Raw genomic sequence first — 15,382 nt, 5'->3', positions numbered from 1 at the left:
ATTATGACTTATGTGAACTGACCAACATAATCTCTAAATGTGTGTCTACCGCATGTATCTAACTGTATTGCACCTTGAAATTTCATTAAGCAAAAGATATTAGACTCCCAGTGCCATATTCCAATCACTTTAGAGCAATTCTTAAACTTACTTGATTTTTTAAAGAGCATTTTAAAACATAAGAGGAGAGACAGAGAATACACTTTAAATAATAACCACACAGTTCATAACAAGAAAATATATTATGCTTAACCTTTATCCTTTCTATAGATGCTTCTATTCTCAACTGCTGAACAGTTCTTCTTGCTTGAGCTATGTTGTTTGTGGTGCCAGACGTTTTGCTAGACATTCTCGGTGAACTCTTCCAAACACTGTTAAGAAAACACAATGGGTTGCTTTGCTGGCGAAAAAAAAATCATAATTAATCAACAACAGGAACAAAGGTTCAGAATATTCCATGTCTTCCAATGTAACAGTAACTAAGCTTTCACAACAGAAGAAAATAACTTTGCAATAGTAAAGTTGATAAAATATTGGGAGCAATGAGTTTATAAATGTAGACATTTTTTTTATTTTAAAGCACAAAGACTGCCAGTTCATAACCATGAATAATCTTTTTTCCCCAAACATAGCTGTGTGTGTGTGTGTGTATCTGTGTACTATACACATGCACGATGGGGCGGGCGGGCGGAAGGGAACGAGAGAGAGAGTCCAACCTACCTTACAGAGTTGTTGTTACGAGGAAAATAGGAGGAGTATAGGTAGTCCTTACAACAATTTTTTTAGTGACTGTTCAAAGTTACAACGGCACTTAAAAAAGTGACTTATGACCATTTTTCAGTTATGACCTTTCCCACATCCCCATGATCATGTGATCAAAATTCAGATGCTTGGCAACTAGTTCATATTTAGGACCATTGCTGCATCGCAAGATCATGTGATTTGCAACCTTCTGACAAGCAAAGTCAATGAGAAAGCCAGATTCACTTAACAACCCAGTTACTAACTTATCAACTGCAGTGAGTCACTTAACAACTGATGCAAGAAAGATCGTAAAATGGGACACTTAACAAATATCTCACTTGACAACAAAAATTGTGGCCTCAATTGTGGTCGTACATTGAGGACTACCTGTATTAGGTAGGTTTTCCACTTTGAGTTATTTATAAAAATATACATATTTATAGACATACCAAGTAGACAACTATGAAGAGGAATGGATCAAAATCACCACAGGCTTTAATCCATAGCGACCTGTGAGAACATGTGGCTCATCAGCAATTCTGTCTGCTAAGGGGTTGCGGTATCTACAGTCTCCCAAATGTATCCTCTAGAGCAGTGGTGTCAAACTGGCGGCCCGCAGGCCAGATGCGTCATGTGCAGGCCTCGCCCACCCCAGCTCCGCGAATTGGAAAAAGTTGCAGAACATCACGTGACGACAACATGACATGGCAAGTTTAATACCCATGCTCTAGAGCTAAAACATTTAGCAGGTTTATCCACTATTCTTCTTTCTCACATGCTTGGGATGAAGGTGGCTTATTGTACCTCTTTCTTTTTTCCCTCAAATCTTTCTAAACTTTTCAACTTTCAGCACTTCAACGTTAGTAATTCTTACTGAAGTTTCTTCAGAGTTAAGGTGATAATTTATTAAAGTTAATTCTCTTGACTCCCAAAAGAAACCTTTATTCAAATTGCATAGGGCAATAATACGCTTCAATATATTACCAGTATCTTATTTCTTCTAAAAATGTGCACCTCCAAAAACCCGAAATAATGCAAGGTTATAAACACAGATCTTCTTGACTAAATCAAATTACCCAATCAAAGCAACATAGAGCATATTTAAGAAGATCACGTTCACTTTCTTTTCCTGATCCAAATGATATTGCTTATCATGCTTGGCACTGATTGCCTTCTACATCCAGGCATGAGTGTTCAGAGCTGAGTCACAGGCCGTAATATCCTATTGCTGGATCCCTTCCAGTGATCTGCAGACTCTGATCATCATGTTCAGCCAACAAATGACCATTGCAGCACAAGATGGTTTTCTGGAATGGCTTTTTAACCTCTGGGAAGCCACGTGAGTTACTGAAATACAACTCCTGACTAGTTTTCAAGATTATGCCTGAATACTGCCAAAACTGGAATGCTTTGCTCATAGTTTTGAGAACAGGCATTCTACTGCAGCCAAAGTCTGTAAAAGAGAACTATGAGCATTATGTATAAATAAGCAGTAAAACAGAATGAAACTATAATATAATCTGATTCTGGTCATAAAAACACCAGCACGATAGCAATACTGTAGACAATGCTGCTAAAACATAAAACAGAACAACTAAACCATCAGTCTGAGCTTCAGATCCAACTTACTGGATATATTAATGATTTTCAAAAGTGCCTGCTCCCAAAAGTCCTTGATGTCCTATTTAAAATAGTGCAATCTACGACATATATACCTTAAAAATTACAAAGCAGCCTTCAGAGATAGAGTCTTCCAATGCTAAATCTATCTGCAGAACTGGTACATACTATCATTAATGAGTTTAATAAATTTGACAAGTAAAGCCCAATAAAATTACTAATACAAACAACATTGACTGACACACACAGCAATCAATTTGCATTCTATGAAATTGCTTTTAATAAAAGAAAAACAAACTCAAAGCTAAATATTAATAGAGAAGCCAGCTGATAACAATGTCTCTGCATATATGCTGTGAGCAAACCAAAATCAATTCCTTCTGTATTTAATTCTAATCTTCCAATAGCCAGTGGGTTAAATCAAGGGTCCCCAACCCTTGGTCCATAGACCGACACCAGTCCATAGCATGTCAGAAACCAGTCCGCGCAAACAAGCAAAGCCCCAATCAGGCAGCATGCAAAACCACGCCCCGTCCAGTCCGTGGAAAAACCTGTCTCCACAGAACCGGTCCCCGGTGCCCCAAAAGTTGGGGGCCACTGGGTTAAATAAGTGCTCCTTCCTTCTTCCCCCTTGATAGCAGGGGTCACATGCTGTCCTGGGTTTCAGTACTATCACAGTTGTTCAGCCATTCAGGGCCTTACATTAATCAATATATTGGGAAACAAGTTTGATATATAGTGGTTAACGTACCAGGTTAGAAACTGGGAGACTGTTAGTTCCACGCCCCATTTACAATAATTTTTAACAGTTTCCAGTTCTCACAGCTCAGAACCTATATAGACAATAATCCAGACAAGTTAAACTCCCACTCTCAATTAGCGAGTTGAATAAGCTTGGGTTCCAATTTACATTTTATTTTTAAATGCCATATAATTTCTGAGCCCATGAGCAAGATTTTAGAGGTTAGAAATCTAAATATCAGCCATATTAACACCAGGCTTCCTCACTGGCTATAAAATAGCTTTATTTATGAATTTATTGTTCCTACCGGTACATCTCTGGTCAGTGATTTAGTAGCATTAAAGGCAGTGTATTCATAATGTTTACTAGAAATGTCTATATATTTTTTAGTTGTGAACAAAAGCAAAACCAAAAATATTTCAGGTAAGTATACTGCCAGTGAAATTTATCAAAAGAAAGAATCTAGTCGGAAGTCATCCTAAGCCTGGAGTAAAACACAAAACAAAACAGCCTTCTGCAATGTAGGTACATATCCAATGATTCAGATCCCAGGAAAGGTTTGTGCGAATTGTAGATTACATCATCCGTCAAGTATCCTGGCAGGCATTTCGGTTCTTTGTCTAGCAAATAAATCCTGGGTGGTATGATATGATACCATACGAGCAGAAATGCAGCAAATGACAGGAATTTATTTCCAGGGCAAGACCGACTTTCAATTCCTTTTTCTTTTTTTGGTTAGGGAGCGAAGTATAAAATTTTAGTCACTTAACATGCTTATTTTAGAGAAACAATAAAAGTACTTCTTGCCTCAAAGGACAAAACCAACATCTTAATGAAACTGCCAAGGCAACAACAATACAAGCAGGAGCATTAGGCTAGTCATAGACCGACACAGACCAGGGATGGTACTTATCATGCTTGTAGGACAAGCAATTACCTGGTCTTCAGAAAGAACCTTTCAGCAGGTTAAGTTTCATATCCTTTTACAAAAACATGCTAAAATGGGTTGACAGCGCAGCTGAGATGCTTATGCTAAATAATACTAGCTATGCACGCTTGGGGATGGTTGGCCATTTTTATTCTTGTACGTGTTAGAAGATACCAGACTGATGTATAAATTTGATGTTGAAATCTTTGTCCAATCACTACTTGGGGTAGCTAACAATTAGCAGAAAATTTGCTTGAGAATCATTTTCCAAGGGTAATTTGCTTGCAATTTTAACTTGCAATTTGGCAAGTTAAAAAATACACTACAGGTAGTCCTTGACTTACAACCAAAATCGAACTTGAAATCTTGGTCATGGAGCAAAATGGTAGTTAAGTGAGATGCCAGGTGACTTTGCTCAACAGCCACAATCCTGGCATTCCTGGTAGTGCTCATTAAGCTACTGTGCAGGTTGTTAAACAGATAAGACTCCCAAAGTAAGGAACACGGGATTCCTCAGGGTAAGTGGGTGGGTCCACTCAGGAGCTGAAAATCCTCCCTGCTGAAATCCAAACAAGATTTTCAGCTTCTGAGTGAGGGACCCTCATGTGCAGCCTGCACCAGGTGTTTCTCACTCTCCTGAAGCACCCCGGGCTCCTTAACTTTTTTCCCCCATTTTCTTTATTTTCTTTATATAACATATAAAAATTCAATTTCCATCAATCTGTGTGTTGTCTAGGTACAACTGTTTCTAGGCAATCATAATCAAAATGTTTACAACAGTATTCATCACAATAGCATTCATACTATAGTAACAATAATATTTAATTTATCTACTTTAACAAATCTCCATTTTAACATTTATCCTTTTTATGTCCCCACATTTCTAATTTCTGTTTCCAGGCTCCTTAATTTATCGTGCTGCGATAGTGGAATTCAGATTTTTTTACTACCGGTTCTGTGGGCATGGCTTGCTGGGCGTGGCGGGTGTGGCAGGGGAAGGATACTGCAAAATCTTCATTCCCACCCAACTCCAGGGGAAGGATACTGCAAAATCTCCATTCCCTCCCTATTCCTGGGGGAAGGATATTGCAAAATCTCCATTCCCACCCCAATCTGGGGCCAGCCAGAGGTGTTATTTGCCGGTTCTCCAAACTACTCAAAATGTCTTCTGCCGGTTCTCCAGTACCTGTCAGAACCTGCTGAATAGCATCCCTGGTGCTGCCTCTCTGCTCTCTGCTCAGATTTCAGGTTCCTTTCATCTGTAAAGGCTGGCTGAAAGAGTTGTCTGCCAAAGGATGTCAGTTCTCTCCGGTCAGTTCCCCTTCAGCAGGGTATAGGAATGGAGCTCAAATCATCAGGATCTGAACTCCATTTCTCCGCCTCACTAAAGGAGTTTAGCTTATCTATACAGGCAGCTCTTTTAGCCATTCCCTAGAGACAAGATGGAGTCCTCTCAGCAGATGGCAGCAGGCTGTCACCTTCCCTGCTGGCCTCCCTGTTGACTTTCTGGGGAAGTGACAGAGAAGATCGCAAATAGCAATCACACGATGGTGGGGTGGTCGGTAACCAGTTATAAGTGAAAACAGGTTGCCAAGCACCCAGATGACAATCAGATGACCATAGGGGGACAGCACGACATCTTATGACAACCAGAAGTGTTATACAGGCCGTAAAGGACCCTTTTCGAGGCCACTGCAATACAGAAATCATCTCTAACTTTATGTTTTATTTATTGCATTTATAGTAAATGTCTTCTGGAGTAAAAGGCAGTGTACAAAACAACTGCCTCTCCATTTTTACACTCCCGGTAACCTTGAGATTTATGACAGACTGAGAAACAGCAATTGCTTAAAAGTCATTTAGGGAGCTTCATGTTGAATAGTTAATGAAACTTCCAATTTTTCCAACCGAGCACAACTACTCTTGTAAAAGTTGCCAGATTGCTTAAAATCTACAGCAAGTGACACAAAATAGGCTAATATATGATGCATTAATACAAATCTGTAGTATGAATAAACGAATGAATGGCTTGTTTGTGGTAGGAAGGCAGATCCCTATTGGCCAAAGGGATCTTGCCTGGCTTGGCCATGGGGGAGGCAGTGGGAAGGAAGTGGCGGTTCACAAAGGGCAGGAGAAGGTCCTTTCCTAACAATGATATGATCCTCACCTAATGCAGAGGTTCCCAACGCCTGAGCCACAGACTGGTATAAGTTTGTGGCCTGTTAGGAACCGAGTCGTGCACGTGGCGGGAGAGCCAAAGCTTCATCTAGGCACGCACAGAATTAAATTGCACGTGAAACCCCTCTGCCCAGTCCCTGCAAGAATTGTCTTACATGAAACTGGTCCCTGGTGCCAGAAAGATTGGGGACCACTGACCTAACAAACACAAAACAGTATCTACTGGAACTGCTGCTACTAAGCAATGTGGCCACATGCTATTTCATTTAACATCCACATTTTGCATCAGTTGACGCTTCTGAATGGTTTTCAAGGGGAGCCCAATGTGCAGCCCAACTGCACTTTGCAGTTATCCAAATGGAAGATTAGGAGGGCATGAGTAGAACTTATAGCATATAGAATTTATGAGTAGAACTTATAAGCAGAACTTTCTAGTCCAGGAATGTGTGCTGCTGATGCACAGCCAAAAGTGTGCAAAGGCCCTCGTAGCCATGATTGCCACTTCGAGCAGGAGCCATTGAGTCCAGCAGGATCCCCAGATTGTGCACTGGGTTCATTTAACAGTAACAGAGTTGGAAGGAACCTTGGAGGTTATCTAGTCCAACTCCCTGCTCACACAGGAGACCTGTACTAGGTATTCGAACCACCGAACTGCTGATCTTTCTGATCGGCAAGTTCAGTGTCTTAGCCACTGAGCCACCTAGTCAGGCTGCATCTACGACCCTAATCTAGGACAGTGTCATTCCATCCAGGAAGCACCTGGTCACCAGAAGACCCAAATACTCAGAGTCACTCAGTCTTGCATAGTTATTGAACAATATAGGATACATTCTCTACAAAACACAGAAAAGAGGGAAGTATTAAAATGCATAAGTTTGAGATGTATTGAAGTAAAGTTTTCATAACTTCTGAGCAGTATGGATAACAATCAGGGATTATGGGAGCTGAAGGCTATCACATTGCTTAGCTTTGTTTTGAATGCTTCTGTGCATGCCATTGATTACCACAGAATCAGAACTGCACGCAGTTTACAGAATTAACGACATCCCCAACAAGCTATAACAGGATCACATTTCCTATTTGTGAATTCAATAAATAAAACTCTGGCTACTGGATGGCTTATTCAAGAATGTGTGCATGATCACTATGCTCTTCAAAAGACTGTTTACCAGAATTTACGCTGCCCACTGCCAGGATCCTCCTTGATTCCTCAAGGGCAGCCTCTAAACTGACATATTTACAGCTCTACCAGTAAACTCTACAAGGCCTGCAATAGTTAGGAGAATGATCAACATAACCAGACAATGACAACAGCTGTTTTTTTAAAAGGTAAGTAGGAAATGGTATTATAGGACATAAAATTAAGATATATTCTCTTTTGGGGCGAGGGAGAGATGGGAGGTGGGCAGAAAGGGTGACCAGTTTTCCCATCCAGAACGATGACTTCTGCACTTGATCCAAACAAGATGGAGCACTTTTAAATTCAATGCATGCCCTTCTCGCTGAACAAAAGCTAATTCAGCAGTGCTTAATTTTAGCTCCATCGTGACCCTTGTGTTTTTGTCTTTGTGTGAGATGATCAGTCAAGTCCTACGGAAACAATGGGACCTATTGCTGGGACTACTTTTTTCGTAACTGTAGCATCAGCCTTTCCATAAAAGGCAACTGACAAGCCGTTTCTCATCTTGCATGACTCAGCATGATTTGGTGATTTCAGGCTTACTCACTGCTGTGATACTGATCTACTGTAATGAAATCACACAGCCAAAGTGATTCTTTCTCTAGAGAAATGCTACCCTGCTTATAGCATATTTTTGAAAATTACATCACTCTTTCTATTAGCTGTAGTTAAACCTGGGCCAACTTTTCACACTGAGGCATCAAAGAAAGCAAGCTACTTGCTCACTTTTAGAAGTCTAATATATTTTCTCTCCTCAGCTTTAAAAAAACCTTGAAGCTTTTACTAAAAAAAATAGGCATCCTGAGCTCTTGTATAGCATTTGTAAAAGTTGTCTCTGAAAAGGTGTATTATGATAGAAGGGGGAACATGCCAGTTTTTATTGGAAGTAATATTAATTATATTTAATTTAAATATATTTTAAAGTAAATAATTTTGGCTTTTGCCCTGGTCCTAACCCATTTTTTTCCTTTTGGCCCCAGAGTGCTACTTGAGCTGTTTTCCAATTAGCTGGATGAGAGACACATATTAACAAGGCAATTTTTCATAACCTTTACCAGATGGGAAAATTGCCAATATGTTTTGGTATAGAATTTTATTCCATATTTCAACAAGAAGGAGAAAAAGTAAAAAAAGAAAAGAAAAGATCATTCGTGTAAAAAAAGGCTTTCCTCAATCTGAAAATTGTACATCCTGATTTTAAAAGCACTAGTTCCGGTTTGAAGTTAAGAAGGGTTGATGAGAATGTTAACAAGAATATATGGATCTAGTGTCTGATTGTTCTTGGTTATTTCAAGTCAAGAACTCCCAGACCCATTCAATTAGGTCAGAAAGGTCATCTTGTTCAAAAAAAATAAATCACGATACTTTCAAAGCTTTCCAGAATTAACTCTTGTAAACTTGTGACAAGCAAACAGGGACCAGACATTCTAAAAAGAAATCCGGGGAATTATTTTATCCCACGGAAACCTCTGAAGACAAGAATAAATTTGGGAACTCCTACTGAACCCTTCTAGTTTATAATTCACAAGATGGCCTTCTTCCCCAACTACAAATTAAATAAAAACAAACGGAAGAAAAGTGGAAATGACCAGTTACCCAAATGTGAAGGAAAACAGAGTTGTTGAATTCATGCCGTTCATAAACCATAGCAATTGCAGACTTTAAAAAAGACTATTACATTCCAAAACAGAAATATGTACATGCCAAAATGTTAAGTTTTATTTGAGATGTATGAATCTTATATTTTCTTACCCCTTATTTATCTTGACAGGAAAAGGAATGCCCGTGTCTAGTTATAATCATATAATCTCTCATTTTTGTGAATTCCACCTTACAATTTAAGTTCATAAAAAAGTTGCTTTTGGAAAGGATTACTAAAACAAGGACATAAAGCAGTGATTTCGAACTTGAGCCTATTTGCACTATATATAATATAGATATGCACTTTGCAAACTGTACTAATTCAACTTATTAATTGCTTGAAAAAGTAATACGGTAGTTTCCGTCTTGCTGAAAGCTTTCAAATGATATCAAGGAAAGTTCAGAGGATCCCTATACTGCGTGGGAAGTTGGGATACATAATTCCTACAGTATCTTCTAACTCACACATTATGTGATGCAATGTTGTTTATTTATTTACTTATTTGCTTACTTTATTTGAGTTTGGTGTTGCCTGATTTGAAACGGTCTCTGGGCAGCTCACAGTATATAAAGATACAAATACAATAACATAAATAAAAGTACAGCAATGGAAATAAGCAAAATGGCAAATCTGGGCAACTAACATCAAGAGATTTGCAGTTGAAGACAAAGGTATCTAACAAGGGGTTTCATCCACTTAGCCCAAGGCCTGGGAGAACAGCCAGGCATTTAAGGCCTTCCAGAACATCATCCAAGAGGGAAGCCATCCAGCCTACCTGGAAGATCAATGTAATTTGCTGGTACTTGCATCCAACTTAACTATTGACGGGTCTGGATGGGGAGAAACAGGCTCAAGCTCAATCCCTCCAAGACGGAGTGCCTGTGGATACCGGCACCCCGGTACAGTTAGCTGCAGTTGCAGCTGACTGTTGGGGGCGAGTCATTGGCCCCAGTGGAAAGGGTGCGCAACTTGGGTGTTCTCCTGGATGGACGGCTGTCGTTTGAAGATCATTTGACGGCCGTCTCCAGGAGAGCTTTTCACCAGGTTCGCCTGGTGCGCCAGTTGCGCCCCTTCCTCGACCGGGATGCCTTATGCACGGTCACTCATGCTCTTGTTACCTCTCACTTGGATTATTGCAATGCTCTCTACACGGGGCTCCCTTTGAAGTGCACTCGGAGGCTTCAGTTAGTCCAGAATGCAGCTGCGCGGGTTATAGAGGGAGCCACACGTGGCGCCCGTGTAACACCACTCCTGCGCAGACTGCACTGGCTGCCTGTGGCCTTTCGGGTGCACTTTAAAGTGCTGGTCACTACCTTTAAAGCGCTCCATGGCTTAGGGCCTGGGTACTTACGGGACCGCCTGCTGTTACCACATGCCTCCCACCGACCCGTACGCTCACACAGAGAGGGACTCCTTAGGGTGCCGTCCACCAAGCAATATCGGCTGGCGGCGCCCAGGGGAAGAGCCTGAGTATAGCATTTTAAAACACAATAAAAACAGGCAGAAATATATCATCTTAAATGTAAGGTTCCTTCAACTAAACATGGTATTTACTGTTAATTTTTTAAAGTTCCTTCTGACTTCATTAAAGCTTCTGCACTACTTGATTGACCGTTAAGTCCTCTCTTTCCACAGTCTTGGTTCCAAATGAACCTTTGAGCCAAAGTTAATAGTCCAACAGCAGTGCCCAGTTCACATTCTTTTGCAAATGGATTTTATTAAATAGTTTTCACCAAGAGTGGAATGTAAGAGATTGAAGAAAACCTTAATTTATGGTTGAGTATCTTTACTAGTAGATTAATATATAACTTCTTTCTCTTAAGCACCAAATACCAGAGATATACTGGCTTAATTCAGGTAGCAATTGGTTCATCTGCCAAATCACCTATGTATTTTAAAACATGTATCTTATAATTTTAATATGTAAAAACACAACAGGAAATCTATTTTTATGAAAGTTACGTTTATTGTAAAATTACCAATAAACATAATAATAAAGGAATTAACTATACTTCAGCAACAAGAATATTTAAGAAAAGCACTGCCCATAATCAAAATTATGAGATTCTTGGTGCTTTCTGAGCTTGGCTGTTTTCTTGCAGATGTTTCATTACCAAACTAGGTAACATCATCAGTGCTAAAAGGGAGTGGGGTTTGCTCTCATTTATATCCTAGCATCTTGCCCTATCAGTGTTGGTGGGAGTAGTTTTCCTTGATTAGGCTATTGTTTATTGTTAGCTTGTTTGTCTGAGTTGGTAGTTCCTTGATTTGGGTATTGTTGACTTCATTGGCCTAGTGTTAAACTTGGTGTTAATCTCTGCTCATCTGGGTGTTGATTGCTGGTGAGGAGGTGTTTTGCTCTTTTTGTTTCTTTTTTTGGCTTTTTGAGTCTCTCTTTTGAATGGTATGTAGATGCTGTTTATCTGTATGTGTCTTTTGATCACTGATTTGTCTGAATGTTAGACATTAGACATTCTCTAATATTTTTGGATTTGGCTTGGTCTAGGATGCTCACAGTTGAAACTATGGTTAAGCCTGTTCATGTGTTGTGAAATTTCATGTGTTGTGAATTTTCATCATGTCTTCTGACTGCTAGTTGGTGTTCATGGATCTGTTCTGCTAGACTTCTGCCTGTTTGTCCTACATAATGGCTGTTACAGTCCTTATTCTGTATATTGTAAATGACTCCTGTTTTTCCTTCTGAGGCTGCTGAGTCTTCTGGTTTACCTGGGAAGTTTTGAAGGCTTTAGTTGGTTTGTGTGCTATGGTGATAGCATGTGATTGTAATAATCGGTTGGTAGTTTCTGAGAATTTTTGAATGATAGTGGTATCATTTTCAATACTTGGGTTGGTTGTGTTACATTGGGTTGAGTGCTCAGGCACTTTTTGATAAAGATGCATGGATATCAATTGTATTGGAAGATGATTTATAGATGATGTGTTTCCTTTTTCTAATGTTCAAGGTTGCTGCACTGAGTTTGTGCTGGTCTAAAAAATGTTCTTACACATTTTTTGTTGTAGGAGGTTATTTGGTAGGGAAGCACTTGGTTGGTGTAGGTGCCTTTATGATAGACTTGTGTTCCTAATTTGCCAACAATAACTGAGGATATTCAGGAAGGGTAACATATTATTGTTTTCTTCTTCTCTTGTGATTTTATTCCTTTGAAGATGTTGATAGTTTTGTGTGTTTTCTCTAGTTATTCCTTTTTTTATTATAACAAAGATGACAAAGGAGTACTATGGATTCTAGGTATTACATTATGGTCTAAGTCCTGAAAGCAAGGATCCCATGAGTATTCCTTTGACTTGTTGATATATTTGTCTGTCAAACTGAAAATATGTGATCAGACAAAGCTTGATGAGATCCATGATTCTTGGCATTTCAGTCTTAGTGTATTTGGTTAGGTCAGTTACGCTATGTAGTAGTGCTGTCATGAATTCCTTTGCTGATTCTTTAAAGACATCAAATAAGACCATGGTTTCATTTCCATCTATTGTCAGGACTTCGATTCTTTGTAGTGGGGAGTTGATAGAATATTTGTTTCCCTCTAAGAGGTGTCCAAACTTTTTTGTCAATTCTTTAGAAATATTGTAAGTTGGGTCCCTGGTAGCGATAGGATTGGACGGAGAGATATATCTGGTTTGTTTGTTTGGGGGCATCCATAGAAACATGGTCCGCAGCTCAAAGAGCACACAGGGCCCCATAGTTCAATCCTAAGGTACAAATGTTCTCTCTTATTGATAATCAATTTTTTTGTCCAGAAAAGCTACTCTTCTTAAATGGTCTACTAATAAGTCAAGGCATGGAGAAAAAAAAAACCCCTCAAAGACAGACCAAAGCAGTTCTTCTGGTGAAAGGCATTTGTGAAAGGCATTCTACTCTTTAACTGGCAACACAATTAAAAAGATGCTGCCTTTGCTATTCCTGCTTAATATCGATCAATGAACATCAGGTAGTAAAAGCAATATATCTGACAGGGGAGAGTACATATCACTGAGAGAGGATGAATGGTGAGCTATCTTCTCTTTTATGACCTGAGGTGGGGAGGGAGGTTAGTTGCATTTTTATTATATTTACTACTTTGGTCCAGAAAGGTGAAACTGTATTTTTACAAACAGGAGAGTTATCTGATTACTAAGTTCCAAGACTTTTTAGTCAAATTAAAGAGGCAACACTTTGTACGGAGATAGAAAGAAATAACTATTTCAATTATTTTAAAAAAACCACCTTGCTCAGCCAAATTAGCCCTAGGCAATTTTGGACCAAAATTTCAAGACACATTCAAGGTCAGCATCATATATAAACTGACTCCTGAAATTCAGCCTAGTAAAGCACAAATGGACAAGACACAGCTGGCAGCCCAACAGGAGCTAATGGAATACAGCATGTCAACATTAAAAAAAAATCAATGATAGATCAAACAGCATGTCCAGATTGCAAAACTGTGTTTTAAGAATAATTGCAAACCATCCAATACAGCTGATCCACTCATAGCTAGGCAATCACAAGTTCTCTGCTGATTTACAGATTCAGTTTGCACAATACATCAATCTATGATGTGGTCTGATTTAGTTGAATTCTGAATCCGGGCCATGGGTCACGTTGCAGTTATAGTGGAAATGTATTAGCTATAATCTGGAGATTGGGTTCAACTGATTGTACCATTTGACCTCTCATTCAAACCAGACTAACAGCTCTGCTTATGGTTAAGATAAAGATAAAGATTCCCCTCACACATATGTGCTAATCGTTCCCGACTCTATGGGGCGGTGCTCATCTCCATTTCAAAGCCAAAGAGCCAGTGCTGTCCAAAGATGTCTCCGTGGTCATGTGGCCGGCATGATTAAACACCAAAGGCACATGGAATGCTGTAACCTTCCCATTAAAGGTGGTCCCTATTTTTCTACTTGCATTTTTTACGTGCTTTTGAACTGCTAGGTTGGCAGAAGCTGGGACAAGTAACAGGAGCGCACCTCGTTACACGGCACTAGGGATTTGAACTGCTGAACTGCCGACCTGTCAATCGAAAAGCCACTGAGCCACCACGTCTCGTTCTTACACTTATGGTTCTTAGCTTATGATTAAACAGCCATTAATTAATGTAGTCCTCCAAGAAAAGAGCAGAATGTAAGAACAGCCGTAGCAAAGCCATCGCTGCAGCCTTGTTGCTCTCACTTTTAACCCTAGCCTTAAACCTAACTCCTAACACTAATCCTAATTCTCATCCTAAACCTAACCCTAACCCAGGGTTGCACAAATGATGATTTGGTAATACAAACTAGATGAGAGTTTCATTCTTCCCCCTTCCAGATGCAACTCTTGGGAGCGAAATTATCTTTCTCCTCTTTCTTGTGACTTCTTTGCTTTACCTTTCTTTTTGTAACCATATGGCTTTCCTGAAACAGTTCAAGAAGCTTGAGAGATTCTCAGGAATCCTGCACAGGTAGTAGCAAAACAGGATAAGCAAGGCATGAAAACATTACTTCTATTCTCCATTTTAGTTTTCAGGCCCTTAGGAGTCTTTCCTTGTGCAAAAAGCAAGCTTAGTACCAACTTGTAAACTGTTTATAAGACTCCAATATTCTCCAAATGTGTTCTAGCAAAGCTGAGTGCTGAGTTTAATCAAAATATGAAGCTGTAACTTCTAATATTTCTGCTTCCTTGCTCATAAGCAGTTGCTGGTTCAAATTGCTCAATTGCTATCAATTGGCTCTCCCTGAAAAAGCCATATTTTCTAACAAGAATTTAATGTATGAATTGTGACTTCTACAATCATGATACTGTACCATCATAATACAATCCCTGTTAATTATTGGTTATTCTAGCATTTTCTTGCAAAAACAGCAAAAGAGACATGCAATAATGGCTGGTCAGTAAGCAGCAGGATTTTGTTGTTTAAGTTCTCAGCTAAATGACTGACCTTTCAAAACTTTGCTTTTAACCTCTACTTGAAAACAACTTCAAAAACTTCACCAATAAGCTTATTGTTTTAGGTATATTCTTCAAGTTTAATTGCTAACCAGTCTCATTCATGATCAAATAGCGTTTATACTTTCCAAGTTGATGTTTATTGTTCTCAGAAGTTGTTGATTTTCTCCCTGAGCTCGTGATCTCTGACTAACTGGAGTTGGAGCCAAAATAACATGTAATTGGGCCCTGCAATGAACTAATTTTCTGAATCCATCTTCATTGGTGGATTCAGTATTTCCTGCAGCATTTTCACAGCCTGGTGAACTCTTTAAGCAATTTCCTCTGAAGCTTTGAGTCTGAAAATCCTACAGACTAGACTAGACTAGACTAGAGAATGTAGACTGCTCTTGTCTTTAACAAATTTAGCAATGTTATTT

The 15,382-nt window shown here is 39.3% G+C and overlaps 1 protein-coding gene across 6 annotated transcripts in view; it reads right to left on the bottom strand.

Annotated features, from left to right (window-relative positions):
* LOC131196323 (guanine nucleotide-binding protein G(I)/G(S)/G(O) subunit gamma-12) overlaps window positions 1-15,382 on the bottom strand; it is a 51,586-nt gene that overhangs the window by 5,327 nt on the left and 30,877 nt on the right. For 4 of the 6 annotated variants that reach the window (XM_058178967.1, XM_058178968.1, XM_058178970.1 and 1 more), the window contains one exon: window positions 254-371. In XM_058178967.1, the coding sequence (XP_058034950.1) occupies window positions 254-349 (96 nt within the window). In that variant the 5' untranslated portion in view covers window positions 350-371. Of the gene's footprint in view, window positions 1-253; window positions 401-15,382 lie in introns of all 6 variants that reach the window. The other 2 variants (XM_058178971.1, XM_058178972.1) reach the window with 1 other exon arrangement.

The sequence above is a fragment of the Ahaetulla prasina genome, chromosome 3, assembly GCF_028640845.1.
Source record: "Ahaetulla prasina isolate Xishuangbanna chromosome 3, ASM2864084v1, whole genome shotgun sequence".
Lineage (NCBI taxonomy): Eukaryota > Metazoa > Chordata > Lepidosauria > Squamata > Colubridae > Ahaetulla > Ahaetulla prasina.
Note: the sequence above shows the minus strand (reverse complement) of the source record. Positions and strands in the feature narration are given on the sequence as shown.